Source organism: Pyxicephalus adspersus, chromosome 4 (genome assembly GCF_032062135.1).
Source record: "Pyxicephalus adspersus chromosome 4, UCB_Pads_2.0, whole genome shotgun sequence".
NCBI lineage: Eukaryota > Metazoa > Chordata > Amphibia > Anura > Pyxicephalidae > Pyxicephalus > Pyxicephalus adspersus.
Genome location: NC_092861.1, coordinates 138132315 through 138149981, shown reverse-complemented (window position 1 = coordinate 138149981; position 17667 = coordinate 138132315). Strand labels below are relative to the sequence as shown.

At 37.6% G+C, this 17667-nt stretch overlaps 1 protein-coding gene across 1 annotated transcript in view; it reads right to left on the bottom strand.

Moving 5' to 3' along the window:
- Positions 1 to 626: 626 nt before the first annotated feature.
- Positions 627 to 17667, bottom strand: part of LRPPRC (leucine rich pentatricopeptide repeat containing) — an 85831-nt gene continuing 68790 nt past the window's right edge. Inside the window, exons 28-34 of the mRNA XM_072410289.1 lie at positions 16761 to 16849; positions 14803 to 15007; positions 12084 to 12205; positions 11074 to 11189; positions 5544 to 5628; positions 2805 to 2947; positions 627 to 701 (exon numbers count right to left, since the gene is read on the bottom strand). Coding sequence (XP_072266390.1) covers positions 627 to 701; positions 2805 to 2947; positions 5544 to 5628; positions 11074 to 11189; positions 12084 to 12205; positions 14803 to 15007; positions 16761 to 16849 — 835 coding nt within the window. The remainder of the gene's footprint in view (positions 702 to 2804; positions 2948 to 5543; positions 5629 to 11073; positions 11190 to 12083; positions 12206 to 14802; positions 15008 to 16760; positions 16850 to 17667) is intronic.

The window sequence follows — 17667 nt, the reverse complement described above, 5'->3', positions numbered from 1 at the left end:
TATTTGTTTTACTCCATAACATACCATTAGCTTGTAGGTGTATATGGAACAATAGACTTTTTATTAAATCACCAGTGGTAGCTAAAAACCTAATGATTACTCTCATTTGTATGCTATGGGGACCTTATAAACAGCAAGTATATACATTACATTGGATCATACTGGCACTTTTAAAGGAAACAATGCGTGTAGTGGAGATAATCGAAGCGGTCATTGCTGACCGAGATGTATAATATACAGCTTGCCCGGTTGGTGTTCTGCTCCTCAGAATGAGGATGCAGCTCAGGTGTTCAGCTAATCGTCAAACAATTTTCTGCATGCTTGTTTGTGTCACTGTCAAACTTTACCCCAGCCCCAGTCATCCTTTTAGCCATACGTGGCACATATGCATGCAGAAGTATATATAAAAGATACAAGGTGTGTTTAATTTACTAGTTTAATGTAACAGTATAAACTGTATGATTCCACCACTTCTTTTACACAATGGCACACATTCCAAGAGATAAAATTGTTTAATTGTTTTATGTTAACTTATTTAGTTTACAGACCTGACAAAAACAATTTGCACAAATGAACATTAAAAAAATGGCATAAAAAAAAACAGAAAAAAACAACCCAGACAAAAACTAATGTTTATCTTCATTTGTGGATGAAGGTGAGGATGTAGATATCTGATCTTCATTGAATGGCTTTTCAGATTCCTGGAAAACATCAAACACAAGTCTTAAAAGAAGAAACTGGATGACGAGAGAATACAAGGGTATAAATGAAATGTGACAATCTAATGCAGTATTGCAGTTGCACTAGGAGCAGTAATAATTTGCACAATGCAGTAAATCCTAACCATTCAGATTTCAGAATACACAACTCTAGGAGTTTCTGTACAATATGACAAAATTTTTAAACTATGCAGGGGTTGGTGGGGAACAAACTCCATGTTTGCTCTGTTCATACAGTAAAGGACACAGGAAGTAAGAGATACCTGGCCAAAGGTTCCAGGGTGGTGAGGCTGAATACTCTTCACTTTCAAATCCTGGTATACATGAATGACAGCAACAGTAAGTTATAGCAAATATGAACATTTCAGTATAAACGGGATTGAATTAGTGTTACTGTTTGAATAAACTCAACCACCACCAGGCAATAAGAATGCTCACTGTCAAACAACTTGACTATTGTATTCAGAAAATACAATCCCTGCACGTCTGTACGATAACAAAGTTTTCTCTTGGAAACACCAGGAGGTGTTACCCCTTTAGGATTTTACCACCTTACTCACAAAACCTTTCCCTAGGTGGGAAAAATTACATTTGGTAGTTAAAACGAATGTCTTCCAGGTGCAGGGAAGTCATGTGTGGATGCCATTAACTAGTATGTGTATTTTTTATCCTATAGGGGCACACTTTCTCAACCTATTTAACTTACGGGAACGCTTAAAAATATCTTTCATATCCTCAGTGAACCACTACCATATTTACTGTATCTACAGCTCACAGTACATTAGTGTAGTGGTTAATAGGAAGAACGCGTCTTACATTGCTGGCCATTGGGAAGAATGTCACTACTATACAATAAACAAAAAGATCATTGGTGTCACTTAAAATTACCTGCAAGGTACAAACTGCTCATTGCTCAAGGAACCCCTTAACAACCTCTGAAGGAATCATAGGGTTCCACCAAACCCTGATAGAGAAATAATGCCATAGGGGCTGAAATTAGTGTTGGATAGGTCAACGGTAATCCTTAATCCTTTTACTACCAGAGCATTTTCTTTCCACACACGCTAAAATGCACAATTCTACTATTCCTATCCTCTTGCAGTCGTCACTCTTTACTTCCTTTTGACATTTCAGCTTGCAGCCAGGCCATCTGTATCCTCACTCATAAAGCAGGACAGCTGGTCCTACATTGTATGTGATGACATTAGAGCCTGAAACCAATGGATGGAGTGTCTTGGAGAACAAGTTTTGGGGAACTGGCTGCATAACAGAAGTAAGCCAATGCAAGGGTATTTTTTCATTTCCCCCAGCGCTCAGCTTTAGTCGAATACACAGCTCCCTCTACTTGTTAATCTGACAGACACTAGTCACAAAAACAAACACCTACACAAGAGCCAGCATTTAAAAAAAATGTAAAAGTCATATCAAGAATTTTTCTTACAGGATCTAAAAGCTAGTAAAAGATTTTTTTTAAAGTGCGCAAAATAAAGCATTTTCTAAATTCCCCTAAAACACAAATTGTCTTCTGAATGTCACCGTTAATCTAAATCTCTTCTTTCCTACACTTATAAGGTTTAGTACCTTCATTGCCTCTGAAGAGTTGAAAGAACCAAGCAAGATAGATTTAAAAAAAAAAAAAAAAGCTTTTGCTGGTTTTGTAGTAAAGAACAAAAGCAAAAAAAAAAAAAAAACAAAAACAATTAGCGGTCAATAAAAATAACAGGATTAAAATCACCTTTCAAGCAGCACAACATGGAGATAGCTGCCCCAATGGATTGTGGGTGAAGCTTTACCTTCAAAATGACCTGCAGATGTGGGGCTGATCATATCTGATGCTTTTAACACAATAATCCAGCGAAGGTTATCTACTCCCGAGAGTATAACTAAATTAATCCTGCAGCTCTGAGCCGCCAACACTTCACATGAACACATCCCATAGAGAAATTGCGCTCAAGATTTAATCCCCGTGTAATTAAGTAGACAACTTTTTTTTTTTTTCCTTTTAGAGAAAGCAACAGTTTATTACGGGAAGGCAGAACATTCGCATACAATCTATAGAGGTGTGCATAATTGGAAAGTACTCACTTGGGGTTCGGGGAAAGGGACAGGCTTGTCTGCCTCTCTTAGAAGGACTGCCAATAGTTTCAAGTAGCTTTCGTTTGGTTCTATCTCTTCGGCTTTCATTCTCTCATACAAAGCAACTGCCTGGTCTAATTTCTGGGTGGAGGCTGTGGGGTAAAGTGACAAAGGAAAAACAAAATATACATTAGCAACATTCATTAAATACATATCTAAATTAAATATTATAATACCACACTCTAGCTTTTACAACTGTAAACACCTGGGCCTGAAATCAATACAGATATTTGTGCAAGGGCCCACTGATTCAGCTAGAATGATTTTAACACTTAAAGTTGTGCATTTGTTTTTTTCAGATCAAGCAAGGCTTCGAGAAAGGCTCTCTAATCCTTCGAGAAAGGCAAGTCAGTCCAATCAAAAGGATCACTGACTGGATCCACAGCAGTCAAAGGTAGATGATTGACCCGGTGATCCAAAGAATGGGTAAAGCTGTCTCAAGGACAGGAAAAGACAATGGAAGAACTGTCCATCAGTTCACAATTGCTTTGAAGAGCTTGAGAGGGGGACATATTACTCACAAATGAAAAAAACTAAAAACACAGGCTGCATGCAGAATTGTCATCTACAAGTCCACAAAGATTTAAAGTGGAACAGGAAAAAAAAAACTCACCTTTACCTTTGCAGTTGTGTTAATTTGTGCAGAGGTTTCCTGGATCAAGTCCCGCGTCATCCTGGTATCCTGCTTCATCCCGGCACTGAGGAAGCAGCAGCCGTTGCCGCCACCTCCCTTGTCCTTCTTCCACCTACGTCACTCGATATCGCACTGTGTAGGCATGAGATCGAGTGACAGTTGGGGGAAAAAAAAAAAAAAAAAAAAAAAAGAGTGCCAATTTCACTGTGCATGCGCGAGATTGGCTTTATTTTATAACCCATTGAAGAAAAAGCTTCTTCGAGATCAGGCATGCTTAGAAGGAGTAGCCAGAAGCCTCATGGGATGCATGAAGTATGTATCCCAGGAGGCACTGGATTCTCATTCTGTCTTGATCCCGCCATCTTTATGTTTTTTAGGGATGTTTACCCTTTTATGTAAGATAAAAATGTTAGTTTTAAGTTGTTGCCTTTAAAATTTTCAGTTTTAAGTTTAAGTTCTTCAAATGCAACGAGGAGTCCATAAATTAGTCAAGATTCTTCTGAAATCAAAAGGTCAAAGACACGAACAGTTGACCTGCTCATATGGGGATTACAGATTAGCATACAATGTTGTGCTAGGGACATAATGAGAGGGAAAGTATTGGCAACTAGGTCAAGTTTTCCACACTTACTAGAAGATCTCCAGGTGATAGCTGGACATAGATTTAGATAGAAGACCTACTCTCCCCTACGATCTGACCATAAAGCAAGTTTGTAAATAGTGATATAAATGGAAAATATATTATGACTCTAAATTAGTGTGCTAGGGGTGCCTTTTTCGAACAATGACTGATTTTCATAGTATAACTTGACTTTGACCCAAAAGCCTTCCACTCCAAACTGCACTTGAAGCCACACTTGAGCAATAAATCCCTGTCACTATGCAGCCAAACAATGCAAGTACAAGATGTATTAGCTTGATTTTAAACTTTCACATTTAACCACCTAAGCGTTACACTGAGGTCTAGATTTCTGTACCAAAAGTGATCCACTGTTTTTCATGAATTTTTTTTTTAAATTGTAGACCTGTAACTTACAGAAATATGTCCCAACAGGGGTTCTAGTAGATAATATGAATATAAAAAATGTTTGAAACACACAATCATGTAAAAAAAAAAAATTACTTTTAATAAAATTAAAGGAAAAACACAAAAATCAGCAATGTAAACAAATCATAAATACTGAAAATACTGAAAAAGCAATAACTCTGTATATTGTAAAGTACTATATTATTCTAAAACACCTCCCTAGTGTGGCAATTTTTAAAACTTTGATTGTGTATTTATTGGAGTTTGTTTTGAATTATTTTGTATTTGATTGGATACGGGAGTTTGTATCCAATCCAAATTTCCCGCACACGCGCCGACGTCATCACGCACGCAGGGAGAAGCCGTCCGGTTTTTTTTCTCCGCCGGATGGCTTCTCCCTGCAGAGATCATCCGGCGCTGGAACGAGCAGGAGGTCGGACGATCAGCGGGACCAGGTAAGAAGCCGGCCGGCGGAACACAGGATGCCCGCCGGCTTCTTACCGGTCCCGCTGGCACCCGACGCTGGAGAGATCGGCGGGCGATGACCGATGGAGGACGACGCTGGATGAGCACAGGGGGACCAGGTAAGTGAAAAATCTCGGGCTTAACCATCCTTGCAATTTTTTTTTGCCCGAGCGAAGGTCGGGCTTAACTGCAAGGAGGTTAACAAATGACACCAAGTTACATGTATACAAATAATAAACCAGTGAACACTGTATAACCTATTTTTTTTTCTCAATGCCATTTCCTGTAAAAGAATTACGATTCAATATCACCAGTTTTCTGCATGCATAAAATATATATTCTGCACTGTAATATTAATCACAATCCCTATTTCCTCCACATGGACAGCTGCCTTATACTTAATTTATGGGTTTTGTTCAATTTGTCTGAATGTTGGGAGAAGAAAATCTCTGTTTTTTTCTATTTGTGAGGGGAAAAAATTAATTTGTAATAAACTGGGAACACTGAGCCAAATGTTACATAAAAGGTTAATGACGTGGTTTGTGCCACAGATCCTACTTACTGAAATGTTTCATCAGGTAGTTGTATCCAAGCTGTTTGTAAAGAGGATCAGCCAGTATATCCAGCAGCTGGTAAACAGTGTCTTGCTGCAAAAGAATTTAGAAAAATGAATAAAATTAGCAGACAGCAAAATTCTGACACAAGGTAAAGTGGACCTAACCTAATATATCTTTTATGTTAGGGCAGCATGCTCAGAAATGTGTCACTAACATTTCCAGGTATATCATGCACAGATCATAGACTCTCCCTAAGGACACCCTCATTTCGAGCAATATTTGTCGGCATCTATGTTTGGAATAACGATGCAGGCTAAGAGATGATTCCGGGTAAAATTCTGGGATACTTCAACAAAGAACAGATATGTATGATGACCATTTAATTTTCTGTAACCATGAACCCAGCTCAGCCTGTACAGTGTCATTTATATACTTGGGATTATTTGGTATCACAAGTAACTTTGATGGCAAACTCCAGCAATTTTTATTAACATGCTTGAGCTGGGAAGAGTTAAATTCTGCTAGGCTTTTAATTCCATCAGAAACACTATTGTGGGTATTTTCCAATCCCTGTGACACTAGTACAAGGGGCGAAAGGCTATTACAGGGACTAAATGGCACACTACATAATAGAAAAGCTCAAGCTATATTAATAGAAAAATAGCTATGTATTAAACAAAAAAAAACAAAAAAAAACAAAAAAAACAAAAACAAATATACATGCCGGTAAATTCCACTAATTGCATCTAATTTCTTCCTAGGTGGCAACACTGCTGCACTGTTCCTGAATTCAGAGCAGAGTAGCCACCGTCATTGCAAGCTGTGTCAGCTTGCATTACAATAGGAAAGGCTTACGTTAAAAGCAAACACATCATTTTTTTCAAATGCTTTCAATGAGTTGTGGAAGGTTTAAAACTTTGATCAGATCTTTCACAAATGTACATAATATTTTTATCTTTGTAAATACATCTCTCCTTTATTCCTAGCAGTATACTGATGCTTTTGTGTCTGCATGGGCATTAAGCGGGAACACACAATGTTCTCAGAAGTTGCAGTGTGAGGCTTGGTTAAGGCAGCAGACGTATTGCAATATAGGTGAATACAATACTTTTGCTTGCAGAGTTCAGTTGTGATGGGGACACTATATGCTTGTAGTTTACTATGTTCCATAGAAATGACCTTGAAATCTGCCAATATAGTTTTTAGTTTGGAGTTTAGCTTTATAGCTGCCATTACAATGGCAAGCAATTGGACCAATTGCAGCATAGAAACAACCTCAGAAGAAGAAAACTTTTTTTAAGGCAATTTGTTCCTTACAACGCTTTTAGCCTAAATCTGCACTTTTTAAGGTTCCAACAGGGGGTGCTAAGGGATCCTGAGAAGATTAATTTTAGCCGTACCACTGATACCACTCCTCTTTCTAGATATCTATATTCACAATTCTAAGTGACCACAACTCTAATGTATCATGAGCTGTGGACATAGCAAGTACTGACTGTGGTTCCCTCAGACCAAATTTTTTTTTAGGGGTTCCTTCATGTCAGAATGAACAGCTGGATGAAAAAAAAAAAAAAGAATTCTTTTTGTCTCCAATTATACTGCCAAGCATTCATAAGTGAGCTTGGGATCATAAGGTTAATTATACATTTAATAAGGTGTCAGGGAGATAACTGCTCGTTTCTTTATAAAAATTAAAATGTACAAAGCAAGTTCTCTTTAAAGTATAATTACCTACACTTATGCATACAAAAGGACTGATTTCAATCTGTTTTATAAAAGGCTTTCAATGCAACAGTCAGCTCTTGAGAGAAAGAGAGAGACAAAAGTTGAACTTGGGGAGGGGGGAGGAATAAAAATAAAGTTTACATGACAAGCCAGAGAAATCAAGTGTCTTTCCTACATTACAGAATGATGCATAATAACCACTGGTGATAGACAGTGTTGTACACTGTAGTCAGGACAGCTGTCATGGCTTTAGAACACCGACTCTGGGTAAATTAAAGAGAACTGTCGGAAAGAACTGCAGCTGTGCCAAAATCAGAGGACAATTCATCTTAAAGTGTAACAGTACTCTTGGGGGATATTCTGAACCTGAAGGTTGCATGAAATGATCTGGTTTTATTAAAGAACCCCACTGCATCAGCTTAGAATCTACTTACATTCTGTCCCAATCTCCAACAAGCACCCTCTAGTGGTGCCCAGTTGCAGAACAGTACAGAAGGATGCCCAGAGGGATTAGGCCATGGCATAGTTGGGGGGGGTTAAGATTTACTGATATCTTCATATAAAGTACAGAAGCACATTTTCCTGTTGAATCGAAAAAAATGTTTTTGTTACAAAGGAACAAAAACATTGAGCAAACATCTGGCACCTTAAGACTGCTGAATACCTCCACAGAGATATCTCCCTAAAAAAAATTTTACATCTCTTTTCCGTCCACTCTAGAGTTTTAGATCATGCAGTTTTTTAACAAAAAAGGGAGAAGTTGCACCAATATCCTCAAGTTTATCACTTTAGTGTGAACGGGCAAAGTATTGGCAAACTAGGAAAGGGTCAGGGTTAGTGCAAGAAATGGGAGGAGCATCAGGAATTTGGGGGGGTGAGTCTATCATTCCACTAATTGAGATTGCGAAGAGGGTAAAAGATGTTGGGAGGAGCATGCAAGTGTAAATCAAGATAATGGGATATCCTTTCAGGTTCATCTGCTTTGCATTTTATACTCCAACTCTGAACATTTTAGGTTACAAAGAACAGAGTTACAAAAAAAAAGAAAAACAAAAAAAGTTTCACCAATTGGAATGGACAGGTGAAATTAGTCCAAAAGGGGCATTTTAATCATACAACAATTTCCTTGAAAGTGCATAAAAATGTTTGATTTACTGCTAATTCCATCTATTTTCATTAAAGTCTACGGCTGCCAAATTTATGAGTTAATTACAAAGCCCCAGAACATAATATTGTCACAAAAACTGGAAGGGCAACCTGTGGCAACCGTCCTAAAAGAAAATACTGTAATAAAGTAGTTTGCTTTTCTGTAAATCAAAATTAAAGCTATGGTGGAAATATTTTGATTTAATATTATCTGTCATTCTCCTATTTGTTCACTAAGTGATGCTGGATTTGTTTTCTTTGACATTGAATGCAGCATGCTAGCTGCAAAAAGACATACACAGGTTCTAACACTTCTCGGGCAGGTTGTAGTTGATCTAAAATTATGGAACAATTGCACATTCAGCCTTTTAAAAACAAATATTAAAGATCAATCTAAGGCAGTAATAAAGGTATGTGCATCATGAGGGCACTAAATCAGAATATCATCAGGGTCATCCTGCATGTAACAGCTATGAAAGCAGTTCTGGCAGACCTAAGTAACAGCCACACCTCTCGGCATCCATTTGTATTTCAAAGGAAGAAAAGGTTGGTTTGTCAGATCAGTTACCAAGAGCTGATTACTGAGCGCTCTAGATTTAACTTTGCCGTGCATTTAACGTCACAGTTTTATTAAGACTGTGTAACTGCTGCATTAGAAAAGTGGAAGCTGTTATTACAAAGCCCAGAGCTGAACATTTTTTTTTGACTTTCACTGGGCTTTAATTTCATACATTTATACCACAGAAATCCAGAAATTAGCAGGATCTCCAACTGTTTTTCTGCCAAATGCAGGTTAGGGACTCCCTCCATCAGAAGGTGTTTGTGTACACTGCCAGCTGCAGCTTTCATACCCCCTGTGGCTCACCGCATTGGTTAAAGTTTTGTTTTAGTGTGAAAACACAAAGCTTTGTTCCCCAAATATAGCACAGAATGTTCAGGACACTAGGAAGGGACTATCACTTCCTATTCTAATGAGGAAGAAAAGGAAACTGATGTCAGACTGTAATAAATGATCAACAATTGCGGGGAAGGGTAATGCAAAAACAGATTGTATCTATCAGATTGCATGGTGGCTCAGAGGTTAGCACTCTGGCCTTTCAGTGCTGGGTCCAATATTCAAATCTTGGAGGTATCTGCATGGAGTTTGCAGGTTCTCCCCGTGTTGGTGTGGATTTCCTCCAGGTACTCTGGTTTCCTACCGCATCCCAAAAACATGCAGTTAGGTAATTGCCTTACCCCCCTGTGTTAATGACATGTGAGGTAATGATATTAGATTGTTAGCCCCTTTGAGGGCCAGCTAGTGACATGACTATGGACTTGTAGTGACATAGTGACATGACTATGGACTATGTAAAGCACGGTGTAATATGTTACCACTATATAAATACTGTGTAATAATATGTTCATTAAAATAGGCACATAAACTGGGCCAAATTGGAGGTGGGAACTTTAACACAAACAGATTTTTTTCCTCTCACAGGTCTATTTTTTTTATCCTTCTCTTGCGTTTTACTTTAAAAACAAGCCCTCACTCACCTGTAGCTGCAGGCACTTGAAGTAAGTCACAACAAAGTCTCTGGAGTTGGGTTGAAGTTACTTTAAACAAATGACAGCACCTTCAATTTGCTCTCTACTGCCACAAAAAGCAAGTGGAAATGTGCTGCTCCGTTCCTTTGTTATGAACTTTGAGGATTAATTGCTCCACAGTACCAGTAGCAAGAGGTCAGTGATGGACTTGATTGTGCTTGTTTACAATATTTAAATAAGTCAATGTATTAAGCTACATACACACTTCCAATTATTATCGTTGGAAAACGAACGACGAACGTTCATGCACGATATATATGAACGATCGTATAGCACCGATCCTGCACATAGAGTTAACGACACGATCGTTCGTAGATATTGTACACACAATAGATACGATCGTTTGAGCGATAGAGGAACTATGTGCACGACAGGAAAGTGAACGGACGTTCGTTCATTACGCATGCTCAGCCCATGGACGATCAACGAACGACCGTACACACGAACGATGTTCAACGATCGTCGCCCAATCTGATCCGTCGGTCCGGTCGTTCGTTTCCAGCGACTTTCCTCGTTCGTCGGCGTCGTTGGTTACTTTTTTACGAACGATTTTTTGCCCAATCGATCGTTCGTCGTTCAATTGGAACGATAAAAATTGGAAGTGTGTACGCACCTTTAGTCTTGTTACCCTGATCGAAAGAATTTTGCAATGCTGGAACTTTAAGACACAGGGGAGGGAGCTCAAGATTTTTGCCTAGTATGGGGCCCAACAATTTCTGATGGCTTTGCGGAGAATGGGGATAGGAAAATTAGATCCAATTATAATGGTTTGTGCCCCACATGGGAGGGATTTTTCCCCACTTCCCACCTGAAAAGGAATTAAGGGTACATTTCTCCAACAAGTCAATATCAAATAGAGAAAAATGACACACACCATGAGAGACTCTTACACTATATTCCAAACAATTTGTTCACTATGAAGCCGTTTGACAGAAACCTCCACCTAGCAAAATCTGTTGTAAAACCTTAAGTATAGGTTTTCTACGGTTGAGAACACAAAGATGCAACTGAGATGTGAGAAACAAGAGGTCAGTAGCATTGAAATTAATATCAAGAAGAACTAAATTAAAAGCTTACCTGTAATAATTGTTTGGCTTCTTCCACTTTTGCTGACTGAACGTATAGAAGAAACAGATCTGTGACTAGGCGGTATATGGAGAACTGATTGGACAACTTCTCTGCCACAATGCTCACTGCAATTGAAGGTATTAGGGAATTTGGATCAGCAGGGTAGAGGGTGAATAACTTTTGTCATAAAACAAATAAAACATAAGACTGGCTAGTAATATAGAAATTACAGCTAGGTCAAATATGGCTTTGATGGGGGCTTTTATTTTTAAAACGAAAATCTAGGCAGGTGTAAAATATACTCATGCAGTGCAGAACTACTGTTTTTGTCTGAAAATAAGCCCTAGCATGATTTTTCTGTATTTTTTGAGGATGCTCGAAATATAAGCCCTACCCCGAAAATATGCCCTACCCTCAGGTTCTAATCCTACCCCACTTTAAAAATATGAAAGCCCTGGGTCCTGCTTTAAGTGAGGTCAGGATCAGCCTGACACCTTTAACTACTACACCTTCAAGTTGAGCAGTCCCCTTTACACTGTGATATTATCCTATTACAGTACAAACAATGCTAATCATGTAAATGAATAATTTATATAATATAAATCGTATATACAGCTCTCTGATCACTCACATGTCTTGACAATTTTTTCATTTGAATAAATGTCGATTGTTGTTCATGAAAAAACAAGACACCCCCTGAAAATAAGCCCCAGTGCATTTTTTGGAGCACAAATTAATATTAGACAATGTCTTATTTTCAGAGAAACAGGGTAGGTGTTTAATTGGTAATTATTTCAAAAAGTCATGTCAAACTTTATTCTGTATCCATCAGACTCCATCAACAGTTTAAAGGTCTCTTTGGTGCAGATTATCTCTTTGATTCTATGCTGCTCATTCAATTAGTGGATTTGAACATGCATGTGTAAAACCTGTAAGCTCCCAAAGAGTTCAATTTGTCTTCCCTGGTTTTCTAACAAAATAATAAAATGAATAATAATAAAACACTAGCAAAAACCTACATTTTTCCAGTGCTTCAGTCATATCGTTCTTCATTAGCTTTACTAACAGGGGCCAGATGGAATTATGTGGGTCTTCTGTATACATCGATTCAATCAATGAGGTGGCTTCTTCGTAATTTTTACTGAAAGAGACATTATATATGAAACAAGGAACTACTACTACAACGTAGTACGATGATGTCAACATAAGCATAAAAATAAAATTTTTACTCAAAGATTATTAATTAGCATTGCAGTGTCAGGAGCCCAAAGTGATTTCACCAGGCTGATATGTACATCTCTTTGATTCAATTATTAAATATAAAATTATATATTTTAATGCAAGTAACACAAGCTCCCTGAATATGACCTGGTATCAGCCTCTTGCAAATCACTGTTTAGTAGAATTCTGGAGAGAGAAATTGGATTTTGCTAACATTTCACCAGAAAATTCTCCAGTGGTGGGTGGATGCATGGGTTTAGATTTGGGTAAAGTTGGGCGGGTGGGTGCACGGGTTTAGATTAGCGTAAGAGTGGGCATGTGCATGGGTTTAGATTAGCAGAAGGGTGGGTGGGTGCATGGGTTAGGATTAGCAGAAGGGTGGGTGCATGGGTTAGGATTAACAGATGGGTGGGTGCATGGGTTAAGATTAGCGTAATGGCCGATGAGTGAAGAAGAATGAAAGGGTTGGTTAGAAATAAGCACATCTTTTAATGATCGGCTGTCTTTGTTTTAATGAGTTGCCCTTAATATGGGAACAAAACTACATTCTAAAAAGAAGGCCATGTGTTTTAAGAGGTTAATATTCACTCAGCTTCAACTCTTTGGTAATACTTGGTACTTGAACAAGGCTAGACATTAATGCTTTTTTTCTAAGCTGAGAGTGACTTTCATCCAAGTCAGAAAGAGACCAGAGCCACCTAAAAGGCACTAGCATGAACATTAAGGCTTAATATTCAATAATTGATGTGAAAAACTTACTGTATTTCAGGAAATATAAAATTAAATATTTACCTGGGTCTCCTTTTTCCCCTCTAGAACTGTCCTGTTCGATTCAAAAACTGATATTAAATATAATTTGTCCACTACGTTGTGGTGCTTTAGGTTTTATTCTTCAAGGGGCAATGCTAATATTTTAATGTGTTTATGATGTGTACATGTACACACACACGCGGGAAATGTGCTGTCTGCATAACCCGGCCTGACAACTTCATTTGGCCATGTCTCCGCTCCGGCGCACCATTTGTAGTTCTGATGAAGGCGTGCATGAAATGCTTGGATAAGAGCCTCGAATGTGCAGCTTATGATTTAACTCACTCTGGCCTTTAACTAGCACTCCAATGACAGCAATTCATAATTTAAAACTATCTTCTGAATATGGAAAACACATAAAACTACCTATTACATAGCAGTACATTTGATTAGTTTGACCTACTTTAATCAAAACTTTTTTTGTTTTTTTTTGATGATATAGTTTGTCTCCATTTGATAGATTTCTGTGTTTTTAGAAAAAAAAACAGGACAAATTTAATCTTTTGCAATACTTTGTTATCCAGGGCTCCAGATGGGAAAACAGCTTACCATGGCTATAATTGTCTCTGAGTACTGCATTGGTTTGATTCACAAACCTGGCACAACTAGTACAAAAGTTGGTAAAACACCTGATTCCAGTGTGTGTTGTATATCATTATAATGCAAAGTAATGAAGTTTCCACCATCACCATTTTTTATTAGGCTGGACTATGTGGATCCCTAGAGTTGGAATTGTTATCAATGTGCCGGTCATGGGCATGTCAGTTGAAAGTGCATGATTCCCATAAGAACTGTGAATGTTTAAAGTAGCATTATTTTATGACTAGTACCAATGCTGCAGTGTGTGCTTAACTAATTTAATATAAAGAACATTTTTGCTTAAAGAACCTTTGTCAGGTTTTTACTGCTACCTTGGATCACAAATTGCTAATGGCTTAAGGAATCTCAAAGAGGAGCCCTGGGATTCCACGGAATTCTGGTTGAAAAACAATTCTCCAATCCCACCCCCACTAGCCAAAGCTTGAAAAATATCTATACCTAAAAACAAAAAAAAAACAAATTGCCAGGACTAAGATACGGTGACATTTTAACAATCTTTCCCCGGTAATCCTGCCAGTATCACTCCCGTTCTAAAGTGACATGCCTAGCTTACTGTTCTGAATCTATGGGGGAGCAGTGTTGTCACTCTAAGCTGCTTTCCTGATCTGGAGTACAGGTGGAAGATTGCTTTTGACTTTTGTGCCGGTGTAAAACTATATAATGCAATTTTAATTTTGTGGGAGACTTGACTACTTGTTGCAAATCTTCAACAACTTTGCTTAACCCCTTTTTAGAAGTTGGAACAATGGGTATGCTTTACTAAAGCTCTCCAAGGCTGGATTTTTTAAAAGCCATTTGCTATTTGTTAGCAAATGTTTTCAATCCTGAACAAGATGTAATCCAGGTTTGCTTGATCATCCGGGTTCATCTTTTCTAGTCTTGGAGAACTTTAATAAGTCAGGCCTAATCAATCATCAATGATTTTTTTCCAGCAAGCACAAGTGCACAGAGAAGATGGGAAAGAAAAAGGACAGAGACGGAAAACTGAAAGTGTATTTACACTGCATTTATCACTATGCACAGGAGCACCATTTTAGAAAATAATAAACTTGCCAATGTTAATAAAAGAGGCCCACTGTTACATAGGTGGATCACATCTTCACTTACTTTAGGAAGTGAGCAAACAGTTTGGAGACAAAGAGTTGCTTGTTCATTTTGGGAAGGGATAAGTTGCTGTCGATGGTTATCTTTTCCAGTGCTTCCAAGCTTTCCAAATCTCCTCTCACGGCAAAAGCATCGCTGAGTCTATTCACTGTGAGACGGCTGGGCAGCCTGCCATTCTTAAACATCTTCTCTAGGGTGACTAGTGCATCTATTGAAGAGGAAAAGGAAGGACAGGACAAAATTGCTAAAGTAATCACTGATCCAAGGCTTTACAAAACAGAAGAGACAGGCTGAGATGTGATTAGGATCTGCTCTGTTGTTTCTCATATTAACGACATGCAGAAAACTGTTGTGAGTGCTTGAGATTAGAGTTTAATGATGGAACTGGCAGACTGTCAGCAAGATGCTGAGAAAGCAATATGGAATGGATAGCTTTCCTCTAAAGGGGCTGTGTCAGGCAGAACACACAATACATGTTATGGTTTTTTGCTCTTTTAGAGATGTGTAAACCAAAATATGCTCCAATAACTAAACACAAATCTCTGACAATAATGTTAACCTCTAAGCAATCTCTAACAATATTTTTTCCTTGTCCCCACAGCTCCTTTAAAAAGAGCGCAGAAAAGCATTTAAGAAAATGACATAAAAGTAGGACTGCCCAGCATGTCAATGGAAAACAGTTTTCACCATACAATAATGTACTCCTGCCAGATGCTAACTGAACACTTTGAATTCGCAAAGCACAAAACGGCAATCTGGTTGCCAGACAAATTGTATTAATGACCAGTTCACAGAATGATGCGAGACCACAAATATAGGATCTGTGTTACAATGGAGCACTATCACTTTCACAAATGATCGGAAAATGATATATCGTCCCGTAATATTTACACAGGAGAACGTGCTATGTGATAACAGATTTACATTGATGCAAGTGCTGTCGTAGCCAGGAACAGGAAATTCTGAGAGACTGAATCATGAATCAAGCCTCATTCAAGACTGTAATAATGGAGATGTGTGTGCAATATATAAAAACAATAAATAAAATTTTTGATAAAAAATGTATAAATCTTGTGGTAGAAAAAATACGTTTAATAAAATGTATTTATAGTGTTCAGCACATTATATTGGAGGAAAAAAATATGTTTTATAGAGAAGGATAAGCTTTACAAGATAGGTAACAACTAGGAATAAATTGCACCAAAACCAAGAGATTTAAATTTTAAAAAGCTAAAAAATGTGTGTGTATATATACATACATACACACACACACACACACACACACGCAAATGAGCAGCTATACTATAGCTATAACTAGAATATATAAATGTAATAAGTATGTTATTATAAACTGTTCTCCAAACCATTTATCAAGGAAATAATATGTGTTGCTACTGTTCAGGATGAAATTTTGAAATTTCAGACGTGAAAAAAAAAATGTAGAAAATAAATAAATTAAAAAAATTGGTGTTTTACAGAAAACTTGTTTAAAATTTTGCATTGGAAACAACAGAAAATAATATAATAAAATAAATATTGCAGAGTGTGTGTGTTAATAAGCATTATAATATGTTAATCTGCATAAATCAAACTGACTTGTGCTGTGAATTTTAACGTGGATGAAAGCATGTACGCATTTTTTTTTACCCTCCACAAATTTTGCATGTCTGAATGTCTGAAAAGAAGGGGGGAAATAAAGGATTCATCTTAAGGAAAAAAAAAAAAAATCTTGTGTTAAATGGGATGGAAACCGGACTAAGTGGTCAAATGACAAGTACATTCATATTCAAGATGTATTATAAATGCATGTACAGTAATTTACGTCTCTCCGAGACCACAAAAGGCTCTTGATAAGCAGGTAATTTGCTAAATGGACTCCTTTATCTGAGTATTCGAAGGGCGTAACAAGAAAAATCTACAGAGGCATTAATGTGACGTAAAGGTCAAGCATTATGACATACCTTTCAAACAGTCCCGCCTAACTTGCTCTGCCAGAAGGAGATTGCTGGAAACATTTTTCATGCTGTAGTCACTGAAGTGGCTCTTGGCGCTAAAAGAGGCAGACAGTCAAAAAGGCATTACTGACATGCTTCTGATAGGATAATGATCGGTTGAGCTCGAAGGTGAAATTACAAAAACTACTGTTCATATGTTAAAAATATTGCTGGAAAATATCGACCTGGAGACAGCTTTTGTACTTAACTGTCAATGGTTATAGAATAATTATTTTTCTCCCCCCCTTCTCGCGTTTCTTTTTTTTCCCCCCTCTTTATGATCTGACAGATGACAAAGTTGAAAATGAGCGACAAAAAAGGAAACAAAGTAACGAGATTTTCCTTTTTAAACAATCTGCTCTGATTCTGGAACGCTGACATATTAGATGACTAAAATAACTGCATCTGTTATGTCTTTTCAACGTATATCATGAAAGATACCCTCTTGATGCTCATTTACATCATCCTTCACTGTAATTATAAAACAGAACACTGAGCAGGGATATATATTTTTTTCTCCTTTTTTTATGATGGGTTGGTTACTGCTACTGAAATTGACTGCAGGAATTAACGCACTGTTTTTGGACGATTAATTTTCGCATTACAGTCAAGGAGAACCATATAATCACACAGATCATCTGAAGATAAAAAGAACAAATATATTTCTGTAATATGTGCTCTTCCTTTTATATATATGCTGAAACCGTTTAATTAGGCTTCTTTTTTTTTTTTTTTGCTAAGTAGCTAGATTGAATAATGGGGAATTTTTGTATTGTTCGTTGTATTGCCCTGCATATGTGCACCTGTTAAGTATTCATCTAAATTACACTTTTTGAAGGGTTAGGTTTAGTGCAGAACCGTACTGGGAAAGGAG